Below are 18,210 nucleotides of genomic sequence, written 5' to 3'. Positions count from 1 at the left end.
GGAAGTGCACAACCGGTAGGATTTATAGCATTATTTTCTTAGCTGCAACTACTTTAAGCAAATATTGTCTGACAACATGAATAACTTTTGCTTTCTGTAAACCAATAAGAAGGCTAGGATTTTACAAGTGCTAATAAAAAGCCCATAGCTAAAATGTCTGTTTTAATCATCAGCATCATACTCTACATCCCCCATGGCCACGGCTGTAAATAAGAACTATCTGTGTGATGAAAAAGTTGATGGCTGTGACATGTATCAACAGTACAGAGTAATATAGAATAAGAACTGGCAATGAAATGTTCAGTCACAATTGACAAGTGATTCCCCAGATACATGCAAAAATTACATACAGACGGGTAGATGTATAGACAGACAGACACCTCCAGAATCTGATAATCTAAACAACTAACAGTAAATAATTGCAATGCCAAGTTTCATTACAATTGGATAAGCAGTTCTCCGGATTGATGCAAACATGTGAGAGTGACATACAGTTGGACAGACGGACGGATTGACAGACACCTCCCATATCCCCAGAATCTTATTTTCTAAACAACTTATGTTGGAATAACATTAACGCCAAGTTTCATGACAATTTCATAAGTGGTTCTCCAGACATATGTAACAGTGTGAGATACATACACATGTACAACAACTATACTGGCTCCACTATTTCCCCCTTCAGAGGGGATTTCATCCACAGTGGGGATGCATAATATCAAATGGAGCATAAAAGTTTTGTTATCTCATGCTGAAAAAATTAATCACTGCAGATGGGAACTGAAGTATAACACATTAATCAGCCAGTGGGTTCCTATCATGCTTATCCTTTCATACCACTAGACCCTTACAACTCTAGCTATTCTGTCAATACACTACTTATTACATGTGCCAGAAATACTGTAAATAAATATGCAGTTCAAAAAGAGAGTTGAGGGTTCCCACATTCCCCTTGGCACTGCACTGTTCAGACTTCATTTACACTTTCAAAAAAAGGGATCACCTGTCAGCTTCAGCGTCCAGCTACTTGTGTGACTCAGCACACATTAAATGGCTTCATTGTTTTGTGAACTTTCATATTTCCTCATAACTAACCTTACAGAGCCTGCTTTCTGACTTGGCAATGTGAGTGCCCTGTGTGTTAATAAATCCTTTGGCATCCGAGACTGTCAATCCACTGTTAAATTAAAATGACATACATATTGGGGTGTATTTCAGTGGCAAAAACAATGGCAGATTAAAATGCAGCTGTCCTTTAACTAGGGGTGATTGATTGAACCACTTTTAAACACCATTATTACATACAATAAAAACAGAACAGAACGGGTGGCGCAGCAGACCAAGATGAAAGTGACTTCACTCTTTAGATACGCTGCAGTTTCAGTCATTAAAATAGACTGTATCGTGTGTAATTTGGCTCAAATGCTGCTTTGGGGTTTACAGCAATACCCTTCCAAAAGAGGCACGCTTTAACTGCTGCTAAGATACAGATGCTCATCTAGTCAGGCAAACAAGATGATGGTTATTCAGGCACTGCTAAAATAAGCATGTCAGTAAGATGCATCCCCTGCCATGGCTGTAAATTCAGAGTTAGAGCTATCGGTATGATGAAGTTCATGACATATAACAATAGTATGTACAGAACAGTATCAAACAAGAATTAGACGTGAAATGTTTAATCGCAACTTTATTAGCAATTCTCCAGATATATGCAAAACTGTAAGACATGGATGAACAGAATGACAGACACCTCCATATATCTCCAGAATCAGATATGCAATAACTTGCAATGCTAAATAATACCTAGTTTCATAACACTTCTCTGGATAGATTATTATTATTTTACAGAGACTAGGGTGTGTGAACTATGCATCAGCTGCAGAGTCACTTACAACTACGTCTAACCCGAAAGACGGAGCACAAGTTAAGTGACTTGCTCAGGGTCACACAATGAGTCAGTGGCACAGGTGGGATTTGAACCGGGGACCTCCTGGTTACAAGCCCCTTTTCTTTAACCACTGGACCACACAGCCTCCTATATATATGCAAAAATGTACTGTAAGTGTGAACTGCGGGACAGATGAACGGTCAGACAGAAACCCCTCTATGTTTCTAAAATCTGATATTCTGAACTATTTAAACTTAATAATGTTATTACCAAGTTTCATGACAATTGGCTAAGTGCTTTTCCAGATATATGCACAAATGTAGGTGGGACATATAGATGGATGGATGTAACACGTCTTATTGTTCAGCTCCAAGACAAGTAATAACCAAGACACACTTTTTCAAATGAACAATATTTTTCCAGCCTGCATTTGAAGTGTAACTGCCACTAACCGTAACATACACATTTGGTCTCTGTGGTATTTCTTGCTGAACTATTTTCTGATGTGTTACCTAGGGGACAGGATAATAGTTACACTCTGGTATACCACCTGTACTTATAGAGAAGACATGTTTGAGAGCTTTATCGAGATCACACAGGGGTGCTTTAAAAAAAGGCAACATGTTGTGATGTCTGAAACAGAAAATGCTAAACAAAAGGGAATATAAACAAAAAGACGACTACATTAGTTAAGACAACTGTAACATTTCATATCCACACCAAGCTGCTCTTTAGCACAAGAAAAAGGGCGGTCATTGACAAAGTTACTAACCCTAATAACACTTTCACATTAGAAGTTAAGGAACACTTTGTCTTTAGTGAAGAAAAAGTGCTGCTGCTCAAGTGTCACCGAGAAATGTCCCATGCATTATGAAGACTGTTGAGGATCCAACTACAAACTGTGCATAACACGCATGGCAAGATTATGGTATGGTACAGACTGTTCGCTTTCAGAAAGGTGGATTAAAATATTCTGACTATAATAAGAGCAACGAATAAACAGAAACTCCTATAAGCACCACCCCCCCCCCCCACCTTTCCTCCCTCTAGTGTTTTAAAACTGATGTGATAACAAGATGTGATGCTTTCCCAGTCTCATTACTCAAGGTATTTGCAGGTATCCATGTTTCCCTGCAATGTGTTGGCACACTGCCTGCAGCCCAAGCTTTCTCTGAGCTCGCAGCACAATGGATAGATTGCGAGTAAGGCTCTCTGAGCTCGCAGCACAATGGATAAATTGCGAGTAAGGTTCTCTGAGCTCACAGCACAATGGATAGACTGCGAGTAAGGCTCTCTGAGCTTGCAGCACAATGGATAGATTGCGAGTAAGGCTCTCTGAGCTCACAGCACAATGGATAGAACATGCGTAAGGCTCTCAGAGCTCGCAGCACAATGGATAGATTGTGCGTAAGGCTCTCTGAGCTCATAGCACAATGGATAGATTGCGAGTAGGGCTCTCTGAGCTTGCAGCACAATGGATAGATTGCGAGTAAGGCTCTCTGAGCTTGCAGCACAATGGATAGATTGCAAGTAAGGCTCTCTGAGCTCACAGCACAATGGATAGATTGCAAGTAAGGCTCTCTGAGCTCACAGCACAATGGATCGAACATGCATAAGGCTCTCTGAGCTCGCAGCACAATGGATAGATTGTGCGTAAGGCTCTCTGAGCTCATAGCACAATGGATAGATTGCGAGTAAGGCTCTCTGAGCTTGCAGCACAATGGATAGAACATGCATAAGGCTCTCTGAGCTCGCAGCACAATGGATAGAACATGCGTAAGGCTCTCTGAGCTCGCAGCACAATGGATAGATTGCGAGTAAGGCTCTCTGAGCTCGCAGCACAATGGATAGATTGCATGTAAGGCTCACTCACAATGCTCCTGTGTTTCATCCCTTTCCCAGACCCCCCACTAGATTGTAGCACTGCTTTTTTTCCTTTTATTTACTGCTTTGTATGGAACTGTGTGGTATGTTAGGCATGCAAAACAAAGAGGGGGGCTTGCTTTTTAAAAGAGACAATAGAATTACTCATTCCAAAGCATGCAAGGAATTTGTAAGGTGTACAACTGATGCCACAAGTACAATGACCAACCTTGACTACACAGTGTATTTTTTAAATAGGTTGTGCAATTAAACGCTGAAAATTTACAACAATCTAAAGAGCTTTCGACATGGCTCAGGACATGGCAAACGCCATTACTTGTCTTACAAAATGGCATCAACATACCACTGCTATCAACTCACTTAAGTACAAGTTAATTCAATTGTACATCACAATGTACTTGAGGTTTCAAACTTTCTAAAGTAGTGCATTAACAGTAGGTTAAGTAGTACACCCAAACCCCATATTCCATTGACATGAACTATAAAGCTAGTTTACAAAGTGAAGTTTGAGGTATCCAGCTGTGTGACCAATAACTTAAACTGAAAACTCAGGGTAGTATTAATTTGCAATAAACTGAATATTCATGATGAAAAATAAAACTTGTGGACATCCATTAGGCAAACAATGGATGTGTGGATGTTTTAAATACTAATCTACTGGATATGAAATCCATCTGAATCCCTGCAGTCCAAACCCAACCAAAACAATCTAAATCAGTCTAATGTTCACATGCTAGGAACCTCTTCTAAACCAAACAGAAAGATTGGGAGCACAACTGTGGCTGCAGGGTTTGCAGTATTTTATCTTTCATTGTAATTGGTTGAACAGAGCACCATCTAGTGGACAAATAAAAAAAGTAATCATTACCCTTTCTAGTTTGGGATTCTTATCAGACAGGTGTGTAGACTGTGCATCATTGCACTAATGTAAACTGTAGTTGATTGAATTGAAAACAGTTTTGTCATTATTTTTTTTATAATGATTAGCACAACCAAGACAGAAATGTTGCTGTCACCATGACCTACATTAAGGTTAAACAAATACGCATAGAACTTATTATCTAGGCAGAACCCATGAGTAGGTCACTGTGACCTAGACTCTAATACTAAAGAACATAAATGTCCATACCAAGTTACATCCCAATTGTCATGCAAATTAATAAAGCCTATTAAATATAACTATATGGCAGGTTCTTCAGAGTGTACTGGTCTGAGCCTTCCAAAAAGTCCTTTAACTGCCTAGATTAAGAATTCCAAAAATTATAAACATTCCAAATATATGTAGTCATCTTGATTTTTGCATTTTTATCATTCAAAACTAAGGAATTGGTAAGTAATTCAAATTAGGCCTGAACTTGCATAATCAGCTAGTGTACTTGCAAACTGAGCTGTGTGCACTACCAAGTGCTTTATTGTTGATAATGTGGTTATCCCTAGATCTAATGTATATATTGGTTTCTTTGTATCAGGTATTTGATATAAAAATTGGGACTATAACCATTTGTCTGTTGATTACCATTGACCTGTAATAAGAATGCCTATGCAACCACTAAAAGAGGAAGTGTGAATTGACCAGTGAAATAAGAGCTCAATAAATAGCTACTCACAAAGAAAGCTGTAGCACTACAAAAGCTGCAGAATACTGCCGACAAACTCAGTATTTCTAGTGGTGCAGTATGACAGTCACTGCTGCGGCATGGTGTACATAGCAGGTTAACTAATCTTGCAAAGTCAGTGTATAGACTTCTGGAAAGCATGACTGAGTTATTAGGGGACTATCCATTTCCAATTACAGATACTTCAAAATGATCCTGAAATAATTGCATTTAAGCTGTTTGAAATAGATGAAATTAAACCGTTCTCGTTCTCTCTCTCTCTCTCTCTCTCTCTCTCTCTCAAATGTGCCTAGTAGGATAACTGTGCCCTTCTAATATTAAGTTAAAGAAAATTAAATTACTTGCGGTTTAAATTAATCTGCCACTTTGAAAGGGTTTGGGTTTATCTTTTCATAAGCCCAGAATACATCACCTTTATTCCGGTAAACTTTTGGAAAATGTGGATGATTGGTAATTATTATCATTCGAGTGGTAAATGATGTGTTGTGGTCCTCTGATGCGGGCTCGCCTTCAGTTCTTGTTTTACTTGATTTAAGTTCAGCTTTTGACACCACTCTGTTTAAATTGACCGCCTGAGAATATGGTGGGCCTTTTCAGGTACTGTCCTGTCCTGGTTCCTGCCCTCTCTCTCCAACAGGTTTCAGCTTGTTAAAATTGAGGAGGAGACCTCTTTTTTGTAAAAGGTTACATGTGGGGTCCCCCAGGGATCGATTCTTGGCCCAATTCTATTTATTTTTTATGTGCTACCCTTGGGTAATATTATTTGTAGACATGTAGACATTCATTTTCACTGTTATGCTGATAATACTCACCTTTACCTGTCCCTCAAGCAGGGTGATGGGTCTGCTGCTAATATTTTAAATACCTGTCTTGCTGAGATCAAAAATGGGATACTTAAAAAACTTCCTAATGCTAAATTCAGACAAAACAGAAGTGATGTTTTGGGACCTCAGAAACAATACAAGAATTGTATTGATTTTGTGCTTGATGGTCTTTGTACAGATTTTAGAGCAGAAATTAAAGAAAACGTAGGTGTCATTTTTGACCCAGACCTCTCATTTGAGGCGCACATTAAAAATGTTACAATTTTTTTTCCACTTAAGAAACATTGCCAGATTGAGAGGTATTTTTTCCAGACAGGATGCTGAGAGATTGATGCATGCTTTTATATCATCAATAATTGATTATTGTAATGCTCTTTTAATTGGTATTGGTAGCAATGTGACATATTGTCTTCAACTTGTAGAAAATGCTGCTGCACAAGTTTTAACTGGGACTAAGAGACGAGATCATATCACTCCTGTGCTAGCATCCCTACACTGGCTTCATGTCCGATTTGGGATAGATTTTAAGGCGCTGTTATTAACCTATAAGGCTCTAAATAGCCTTGCTCCACCTTACCTTAAAGATCGTTTAACACCACACGTCGCCAATCGGTCATTCCGATCTGAGGAGGCCAGATTACTTTCTATACCCATTAAACAACAACTCAGGTGGTAGATGTTTCAGCTATATTGCACCGAAATTATGGAATGACCTGCCCAGTACTGTAAGGGAAGCTCCCTCGGTTAACATTATTTTACTGTTTCATTTATTTTAAATACTTTTAACTATTGTATGCGCAGTGTTCTTGTGATCATTACCATTATTGTTATTACTTTATTTATATTTTTATTTTTTTCTTCATGTAAAGTGCTTTGTGGCGGCCCTCGTTAAAGGCGCTATACAAAAATAAAGATTGATTTATTATTATTATTATTATTATTATTATTATTATTATTACTATTTTATAGGTAGCATTTTGGAATTTTCCACCAACTGTACGGTTCACCCTGTGGGAATATTCAGACTTTATTTTGTATTCTTTCTCCGGACTGCTGTTGTGTTCAATCACGTGGTTTTTGAGCTGTGGGTCATTGGTGATAATCAGGGATCCTAGTTTTCCGCAATAAAAAAATGAAATTCTCCGATAAAAAAAGAAAAATCCGCGATATTCCACGAGTAAAATAAAAGGGCTAAAAATGGGTTTCACGCTGTTCTTTGGCAGTTGTAAGACGCTGAAATGATCCAAACTCAGCCTCATCTTGTTTACGTTTACTTGCATACACAAAAAAACACTATCCTTAATAGACGTATCCCTTCAACTCAACACCACACGACCAGCATGACAGTAAACATAGTATCATAGACACAATGAAGCGTTCTTACCTTTGTATACCGGTAAGTTAGTGATCAGCAGGTGTGTCAGCCGCACAAAGAGCACAGCGTGTGGTTTTCACTAACTCTACCGTGCAGAATATATTTTTTTTCTATGTGTAAATATCGGGACTTTCTTCCTATGTATCGGGACGCGGGACATTTGCTAGGAAATCGGGACTGTCCCGACCATATAGGGACTGTTGGCATGTATGATGTTTATATATTACGTGTATTGATTTGGTTATTATCAAACAAACAATCCTTGCATGTTTTGACCCTCCCCAAGTGTAAAACTAAAAAATCTCCAAAAACATAGAACATCGCGTTTTTCTGTGTTATTCTGCAGCAAACGGATTCCTAGGATCCCTGGTGGTAATGTTGTAATGGTAAGCCTTGCTGTCCAACCATGTTTCAATAAAAACATTGCCATCTAGTGGACAAGAGTGAGGTTGCAATATAACCTCAATGTTTATGACTGTTAAAAAAAAAAAGATCTACCCACCTGATATTAATAATCTATTTAGAATTTAGATTAAATACAAAACAACCCTCATTATGCTTGGAGAATATGATTTTTATTTAAATAAAAAATACATTATAGGTACCAGTAACCAAACAATGTAAGGAAAATGATCAAGCGTTTTTCTTCGATTTAGAAAGAACAGAACAAACAGTAATTTGCTTTTTGTAAAACCAATTCACACGATACTGTGTCTTCCACTTTTTAAAACTATTGATAAAAATAATTTAATATTCTGATTCTTTGTGCTTAGTTTGTTATTCCGGAACAAAAACAAAATCCATGGTCACGTGACAAGGGGGTATACGTATTAGGTCACGTGAAGAGGGTCTGATTCTGTGCAGTGGTTCACTGTGGGGTAGACTGTGTGCAGGTTGTTTTATTAGATTTGGTCTAGTTTTGGATTTGAATCATGTCTCTGGAAGTCGAATCGGCAGAGTAAGTTTCGTGAAGTTACATATGTGTTAAGTAGAACGAGTCTGCACTACTGCTATTGTATTGTGTTTATGTCCACTAAATGTATGCGAATGGAGGCTGTGTGTGCACTGAGGCCTAGTCAAAGCGGTAGCTGTGGATGCTGTTTGTTTTTCCCAATCCGGGAATGTTTGAATTGCCTAGCTTCCAAAAACTGCATCGTTTAAAAAAAATCAGTGGACTGTATATACGAAGTGAAATGCTGGCACATGCACATGCAACGAAACAATACAAAATGTGTTGTAAGGTTTCGTTGAGTTCTGCTGTAATTAATATTGCACGCTACGTGTGCTACCCAGCTTCGGCGTTTGAGGGTACCGCCACAAAAACGAAATAAGACAAATAAAATTAAAAAAAAAAACAATACAGTTGTAAAGAAATTGTATAACATTACTGTGTAAGTAATGGAGTTGAATCATGTTTGGGATTCCTGTGGGCGTATTACTATTAATGCCAGGTAGCACATAGCATATGTACAGCAACACAATTACATCTGTAGCGCCTTTAATAGCGAGGCTTCCCAAAGGTCATTAGGTTATTGATGAAAACAAATATATATACTTGGCTCAGATTCACAGCAAATGTAACCCTTTTATTTTGTTTTACAGCGTCATACGTCTGATCATGCAGTACCTGAAAGAAAACAATTTGCACCGGACACTGGTTACCCTACAAGAGGAGACGACCGTCTCCTTGAACACTGTGGACAGTATTGAGAGTTTTGTAGCCGATATAAACAGTGGGCACTGGGACACAGTCTTGCAGGCTATACAGTCTCTCAAGCTGCCTGACAAGACTCTCATTGATCTTTATGAGCAGGTAAGTGGTGCTCCATATGGGCTTAGTGTACAGAAAGTTATTTCAGAAATTTGAGGTATGGTGTGAATTGTATTGCACGCTTTAAATATTAAATTAATTGTATCTTCTGGAGTCATGTTCGAGTCTAGTTACATTTTTTTCATGGTTCAACAATTATTTCTAACTAGCTTTCAGTTAAATGCACAATTAATTTGACCATGTCTTTGATTCCTTCATTCCAGGAAGCAATGGGACACTGAGCTCTGTGGGCTCAAAGTTGAAAGGTCAGGAGGGATGAATTGATGCTTGTAGTTCATTAATACAGGTCACACTTCTACTAGACCAGCACAAATATTGTGGTGTGCTGTTCCACACATAAATGTCCCTAGATCTGGAATGAGGAAATCCAAGGATAACTTTAACACATGACCTTCAACAAAAGTGGCATATACTGTGTGCTGTATGGGAGAAATAGTCAATATTAGAGCTGCAGAATAATGATTATGGAAAAGGAAAACCAATGACAGCTTTGTATTTTTATTATACATGATATTATTTGTTCACTGAGTTGCACATGTTCCTCCTGCTGCATTCTTAATGAGTTGCTTTTCATGTCCCTCACAGGTGGTGTTGGAGCTGATTGAGCTTCGAGAGCTGGGAGCTGCCAGGTCTCTGTTAAGGCAGACAGACCCCATGATCATGTTGAAGCAAACCCAGCCAGAGAGATATATTCACCTGGAGAACCTCCTGGCCAGGTCCTACTTTGATCCCCGAGAGGTAAGCTAAACTCCATATGATTCCAGATTCTTTGTTCGGAGAAGTTTTTTTTTTTTAATTTAAAGATTTTAAATGTGAAGTAACGGAGCACTTATTCAAAATATTCTCCTACTTTGCATTTGCAGAGTGAGTGTTCTTGCCTAGGAAATAAAACAAACTTTACATTACCAACTACAAGGTGCAGTTTTGAAGGGATGGAAATGTTAAATGTATGCACATACATTAAAAGACGGGGGAGGGTACTATAAAATGCTACCTCGGCTCAAGGATGTCTTCTCAGGACTAGTTAACATAAAGACCTACAATTCATTCAACAGTTTTGTTTTGTTCACAGTTTGTGATACTTTAAGCGACCGCGCAACCCATCACTTCAGTACCTAATTTCGCAGCACATTCATCTCTAATGTGAATCTCTTTCCTTGCAGGCCTACCCAGATGGCAGCAGTAAAGAGAAACGGAGAGTAGCAATCGCTCAGGCTCTGGCAGGAGAAGTCAGTGTGGTTCCCCCTTCACGTCTTATGGCCCTACTTGGGCAGGTGGGTTTATATAATGGGTTTGCTACACTTGATCTCAGGTTAAGGGAAATTAGATTTTGTGTTTTCAATGTATTCTACAGTAGACAATGGTCTACATAACAAAACCAGCATGCAGTTTGTCACAAACTGACACTGGGCACATTTACAGGCAGTCTCAATGCCAAGGATCAGATGGACTAAACAAACTGCTCTTAAGAAGGTGGTCCACCAGTTCTGGCTTATGGAATGCTTGTAGGGCAATGTGTTTAAGCACTGTTGATTTACATAGAGAGCAATTAAGTCTCTAGTGCTGCTTATGCAGGACCTTTCACAAGCTGTAAAATTCATCGGTAAACGTTTTGCTTCCCTGCAGTCTCTGAAGTGGCAGCAGCACCAGGGGCTCCTTCCACCAGGCATGACCATCGATTTGTTCAGGGGTAAAGCAGCTGTAAAGGATGTGGAGGAGGAGAAGTTCCCCACACAGCTCAACAGACACATCAAGGTAAATCCAGAGCAAATTATGCTGACACAATTTTGCATGTTGGCTTTGTGTAAAAATAAATACATAATAATAATTCAGATACAGTTCTGTATGAGGATTTGAACTGATCTCTTGTGTTGCCTAACAGTTTGGCCAGAAGTCCCATGTTGAGTGTGCACGATTCTCACCTGATGGGCAGTATCTGGTCACTGGCTCTGTGGATGGATTCATTGAAGTGTGGAACTTCACCACTGGCAAAATCAGGAAGGTAGGTTTTTGCAGTGCAAGAGCATTGTCAGGTTATATATTGGGTTACCTAATCATGTGTTTGATGCTGAATTACTTGGATCCTTTTTGAGATCAGTCAGCTGCTAGGAACCGTGTGACACTAGATGTGCCGAATGACCGCCTCCTGTTAATAAATTTCTTTGATTACTGTGAATACAGTCGGCGCCGCCTAACTGGGATACTGAGGATCAGGGATTTCTGCTTAAATGAGGAGATGGTTCTTCCCAATGCTATTTATGCCACTTTATTGATACTTTGCTTATTTTAATTGGGATACAGTATTTTCAAATGATCAACAGTGATTGCTTTTCAGAGCTTGCTGTCTTTGTTCTAGGATTTGAAGTACCAGGCTCAAGACAACTTCATGATGATGGATGATGCAGTGCTGTGCATGTGCTTCAGTCGGGACACTGAAATGTTGGCCAGTGGTGCACAGGATGGAAGGATTAAGGTAAGAGTTACACATTTTACTCAGTATTTTATTTATTAACTGCTATACACTTTAAGCAGTCTGCAACAATACAGCAAAAATAAGACCATGTTTTTCCTGGAGATAGCTTTACCGGTATGAAGTGTTGGAATGTAGGCTGTTAAACTTCACTTGGTCCATACATGAAGGTGCACAGTAAACCTTGGCTTTGGGTGTGTGTTTTACAGCAGTTAGTGGCCATTAGGATGTCGTTTGGTTCAAGTAATATTTTGTACCGTATAATATCCTTCCCAAGTCTACTCGATTTTTATGTGGGGATACATGTAGTGGCCACTGAGTTTACATGTTCATATCCTGTATTTTAATAACTACATAGGGACATTTTACTTTTTTTTGTATATACAAAGACAGCATATTTCCACACAGCTTCTTTCTGAATGGCTCCTTGTTTGTAACTTTCAGTGTTTTGAACCCGATACTTCTACCAACCAATAAAAATCGTGTGATTCTAAACCCCATCTACCCTCTGTCATATGGTAAACTATTAAGGCCAAGCTTGCAGTCTTTTTGTGTACATCTCCCAGGAGAGGCAAACATTAGTAGTTGATCCAGAAGACTGATGGGCCATCCTTTTAAATTGCAGGTGTGGAAGATTCAGAGTGGCCAGTGCCTGAGACGTTTTGAGCGTGCTCACAGCAAAGGGGTCACCTGTCTCAGCTTCTGCAAGGACAGTAGTCAGCTTCTCAGCGCTTCTTTTGACCAGACTATCAGGTATGTTGAACGACATAGCACCAGAATAACACAACACCACTATTGTGTGGTTCTGCTCTTCATTATTTATTAATTTTTCCCCCACTGTACATTTGATTAAGCTGAAGAAAACATTTGGGTGTAATGCACGAGCATTGATGAGAGACATCCAACATGTGGTGTTTTTTTGTGTGTGTTTGCAGAGTTCATGGACTCAAGTCTGGCAAAACCCTGAAGGAATTCCGCGGTCATTCCTCCTTTGTAAATGAAGCCACTTTTACACAGGATGGACATTACATAATCAGTGCATCTTCTGATGGCACAGTCAAGGTATAATGACCAGAAGCATTTTGTTTGACAGGCTTTTACAAAAGATTGTTAAAGGGTACATCGTGAATGTGGCAAGTACTGTATATTTGTCAGTGGCTAATGACTGCCTCATGTAAGTGAGTGTTATTTTTGTGGATTGACCCAAAGTATTTGCTCAAATACAACAAGGTTTAAGTTTAGTAAACTTTATTGACTGCAAAATACAGAATAAGGAAATATTGACCTATGTTCTGGAGAGAGAGGCTACAGTCATTGCAATCTTCCGGCTCCAACAAATAAGCCTGTTTTATACAGCACTTGATGTTTACATCTTTCATAACTGGCTTTTTGTTTTGCCCAATAGTCCACGCTCTGGTTACATCTAGGGCTGTGTTCGAAGGTTCGTTCGCTAGCCAGGAATTCGAAGGTAGATCAGAACCTTCGAAGGTTTGTCAGGCAACATTTGACTTTTTTTTTTTTTCTTTCTCTCTCTCTCTAACAGAAACCGTTTGACAACGTGTGAATACTATAAATCGCACATTAAATGTCGCTGCAAAATTTGATCTTTTCATTTGTATAAAGCCTATTACTTAAGCAAAAGTTGTATTAAAATCCACTACCAGATCGTTATACATAGCAGCTCTATCGATGCCGCTGCGTATTGGATCAGGGTATAATGCCAAAGCACTGGGGAAGTAACTATAGCGGCAGTATTGCTTCAATAAAATATGTACTGAATACCTAGTGTACAAGACGTAAGAAGTGTTACAGTAGAATAAGTATGAAACATAAAATATATGCTGACACTAAATTTTTATTTTGAAAACTGAGCATGGAGTAGGTTAAACTACTCTGCATTGTGTAATAAATTGTAAGTATTAATTAATCATTACTTTATAAAGGTTGCAACCCTACTTTGTGGGTTAAATAAATTAGCAAGAGCTGTATATGAAGATCCCAACCAAGGGTTACTGCAACATATGATCTGTGTTTGGAATGGGAAACTGTTACACAGCTGAGAACTTTATTTTGTAAAATAGTTAGATATTACAAGAAATGTTATATATTTTATTCAGTCGATAATCATGATCGTGATCATTTACAGCCGATAATTGTTAACAAAACTGCATTATTGTCCAATACTACTGTATATATATGAGTATCGTACGCAGCATCAATTACGTGTACTTAAACGTGTATTTTTAGTCATAGGATAAAAACATGATTACTGTTCTATATAACATATTTTAAAACTACATGTTAATGTTTTATTCCATTTATATGGATTACCTGTACGATAATAGGATTTTCAATCAAATATAGACCAGTAGCTACGGTGATGTCACCAGTAAATTATGCAAATTAGTACTATGGAAGATTCGAATCTTCCTTAGATAATGTGTTCCGAACCTTCGAAGGTCAAACTGTACCCTTCGTTACAGACCTAGTTACATCATTCTGTTTGCTTCAAATTTATCCCTTATGCTAGTGAAACATTTCTGGTTGTGGCCTTGCAGATGCAGCAACTATTTACTAAAACTTAGTATTTTCTCTAACATTTTATTCAGCTCATACCCCTACATTATAGTATATCGAATCATGCAGTAACCTCATGCAACTTTCATGTGTGTGTGTATAATTATTTATATATATATATATATATATATATATATATATATATATATATATATATATATATATTAATTTAATGTAATCAATTAGTGCTGGGACAAATATTCGAATTAATATTCTGACATGTATTCAGATACAAAAATCAGTATTTGTATTTGCTAGAAATGACAAACCTTGCACTTATTTACCACCTCACCATAAGTTGTGTGACAATTTCAAGAATGGCAAATGAAAAAGAGCTCTGTGTGATATGTGAGGTTTAATATATTTAAAAAAACACACAGGATCAACACGGCAGCTCTTAAGCCTCTATTTAAAGTTTTAGACAGCAAAAAGTAAACAACCCAGGTTATTTACTGCGTTGTGCTAATATATATTAGTGTGTTAATGACTTAATTAAAAATACAAAATGGTTGGGAGTGTAAATATTACACTAGGTTATTTATAAATGGTCACAGACTTGCCTTTGTTCTGTGAAAGGTCATAGAAAACTTTTATTAGGCTATCCTAATACCATCTTAAGTAAAATAAAATACAGACATATGACATTTTACAATGCATGGTGCATTGATGTGGTAAACGTACTTTTTAATCACCCTGTATATTGTGACTTTATTGACATTTTGAATCTCACGGTACTTTATTTTATTTTTACAGATCTGGAACATGAAGACAACAGAGTGCTCTAATACTTTCAAGTCCTTGGGTACCACAGCAGGAACTGACATTACTGTAAACAACGTCATCCTGCTGCCCAAGAACCCAGAGCACTTCGTAGTGTGTAACAGATCCAACACAGTGGTTATCATGAACATGCAGGGACAGGTGTGTTAATGGCATGGGGGACAAGGGTAAAAGGGTGGTCATAAGAACATTAAATATTAAGAGGGTTAGTGATATACCTTGTGTTGTGTAGTAATTTTAGCGATTTTTCTCAGTTTTACTGCGAGACTTACTAGGTCCACTTGAAATGAATTAGGCAAAGCGTAGCAAGGAAAATATTCACTCAGTTGGAGTGGCTTAACCTGCTATGTAATGAGAATCTTTTGCCATCTCGTTAAGTGCAGTTTTTTGAAGAAGTTGTTCTTGGTGATTGGTTAATAAAGTACTTACATTTTGAGATATCTTAAAGGTTAATTATTTTCACCTTCCACAAGCTGGATTAAAAAAGAAAAAAGCTGGTAAAGAAGGTTATGAAGACCTAAGTTCTGGACTTAGACCTGAATGAGATAATGAACTGTTCACACGGACTTTATGCTTGGCATTTCACCTTATGTGAATATAGGTTATGAAAACTTGCTGTAGTTAATGTTTAAAATGTGTATCGGTTTCAGATTGTGAGAAGCTTCAGCTCCGGTAAGAGGGAAGGTGGTGACTTTGTGTGCTGCACACTGTCTCCCCGTGGTGAATGGATATACTGTGTTGGAGAGGACTTTGTGCTGTACTGCTTTAGCACAGTCACTGGCAAACTGGAGAGGACCTTGACAGTAAGTGCGCTTGGTGGTTTTTACACTGTTCCAAGCTGAGCAGCAGATCTTGGTGTTCAGCACAATGCAGTTATGTGATGATTACGCAAAAAACGGGTTTCTAGTCGTTTTTTCTCCGGAAAAAGCCGAGAAAACCATTCAATGGCTGAGTGGGAGCAACAGGAGCCGAGACGAGTCGGGGGGGGAAAAAAAAAAAAAAGGGGCGTATCTCATGAATAGTCATACTTGCTCCTGGCATCAGATAGGGGCGGTCATAAGGAAACAAGCTGGCTGATACTGCATCAGCGCACAGAGAATATCACGGACATTTGCAGAGCTTTCTTGAGATGTTATAGTAATAAAATAATGACTTGGATCGCATTATTGAGGAGTTTGGTGATAAAACGAGTGATCAGGTGATGATTGATCGGTATGTACGACTATTATTATTATTATTATTATTATTATTATTATTATTATTATTATTTATTTATTAGCATATGTGAAAGCTATAGCGAACAAAAGGGTGGGGCGGGGCTGGAGATGCCTAGTGAGTGCTTTGTTGATATGCAGGGCCTTTTAAACCCGTTTGAATGTGGGGAAAAAAAATATTTTTAACCAGCGCGTCTAAAATTAACTGCGCATGTGAAAATAAATTGGACCTGATGTGCCTGACACGCACTTAAAGTGGACTGCAAAGGGTTAATTCAGATATACAGGAAGTTAAACATATAAAATAGCCAGGTGGGCTTCCGAGTGGTGCATCAAGTAAAGGCGCGCCACGTGGAGTGCAGGATGAGCCCTATAGCCTGGAGATCTCTGGTTGGAGTCCAGGTTATGCCATTGCCGATCGTGGCCGGGAGTTCCCAGGTGGGGAGGGTTCAGGTCGGCAGAGTAATCCTCGGTTCGCTGCGCACCAGCGACTCCTGTGGCCGATAAGGCGTCTCGGGGTCTGCTGTAGAAGCCAATCAGATCTGTGTTGTCCTCCAGCACTATGGGTCTGGTGGCTTTGCTGTAGACCTGCAGCGTGAAAAAAGACGGCTTGGCAGGATGTTTCGGAGGACACGTGTGTCTGCCGCAGTTTCCCGATTCGGCGCAGGAGTTGCAATGGTGAACCAAGCTAAAAATAATAATTGGGTATTCCAAATTGGGGAGAAAACCGGGGTAAAAACCATTGGCGACGACAAATTAAAAAAAAAAAAAAAAAATTAAAACATATTAAAAAGCCTATCTAAACTGACTTTAGCTGTGCATGTATTTACATATTTAGTCTTGTGGATGTGATTCTTGAAATTAAACCATGTTAAATGGAATCTATGATTGGGAATATTTAAATACTTGTCATGAGTACTATCTTTACCAGTCTTTGTAAAGGAGCTCTGAAAAAACTATGTTAAATCAGTGCATGCAATTAAATACAATTCAGAAACTCCCCAAATCACGTGTCTGTTAGAGAGATTGGGCTTAATGTGAGAACATATGTGAATAATAAGCATAATCATAATCCAGAGCAATGACAACTCCATGACTGAGAATTATGGTGCGTGTTAAAAATAAATAAAACATTTTCTGAACATCTGATAAAGCTGCCTTTTCCTCCATATTGATCTGCATGCATCAATCCCAGATGTTTTATCTGCACAATTACAAAGAGGAACCAAGCAAATGGCACAAACTTTGGATAGTGGATAACAAAAAAAACATTAGGAGACTACATACTTAATTGTGTACAAAATATTCTAAACTCCTTTCTTTTTGACTAGATCCATGAGAAGGATGTCATTGGAATTGCACACCACCCACATCAGAATCTGATCGCCACGTACAGTGAAGATGGTCTCCTCAAACTCTGGAAACCCTAGCTGTTTCCCCCGGGTTGGATTCAATGGATATGGAGGAGGAGGAGGAGGAGGAGGAGGAGGAGGGGCTGCATCAATTGGACTTGTTTTGCTTTCATATCATGATTTTTATGTTTTGATAAGAATTTTGGTTGCATTTTACACAACTTTTATAAACTTGTTTCTTTCTGCTTTCCAGGTTTATTTTCTCTGGTGTTGCTTCCAGTTTTAAAATACACAGCTACTAATGTACCTATTTTCCTGAATTAGGATCAACATTGAGACTGTAAACTTGAAATACACATGTTTGGACATTCTGGTGGAATTAAATCTCCTTCAAAGCTG

At 38.5% G+C, this 18,210-nt stretch overlaps 1 protein-coding gene across 1 annotated transcript; it reads left to right on the top strand.

Moving 5' to 3' along the window:
* The first annotated feature begins 8,410 nt into the window (after positions 1–8,410).
* LOC117408603 (WD40 repeat-containing protein SMU1) lies at positions 8,411–18,210 on the top strand. Its single transcript, XM_034013730.3, has 12 exons — positions 8,411–8,545; positions 9,190–9,400; positions 10,004–10,156; positions 10,582–10,692; positions 11,045–11,173; positions 11,301–11,420; positions 11,775–11,891; positions 12,514–12,641; positions 12,824–12,950; positions 15,219–15,386; positions 15,896–16,048; positions 17,791–18,210. Exons 1-12 carry the CDS (start codon positions 8,520–8,522, stop codon positions 17,887–17,889), a joined length of 1,542 nt encoding a protein of 513 aa, XP_033869621.1. The 5' UTR covers positions 8,411–8,519; the 3' UTR covers positions 17,890–18,210.

Source organism: Acipenser ruthenus, chromosome 2 (assembly GCF_902713425.1).
Source record: "Acipenser ruthenus chromosome 2, fAciRut3.2 maternal haplotype, whole genome shotgun sequence".
NCBI lineage: Eukaryota > Metazoa > Chordata > Actinopteri > Acipenseriformes > Acipenseridae > Acipenser > Acipenser ruthenus.
This window is presented reverse-complemented; position numbering and strand designations above follow the sequence as displayed.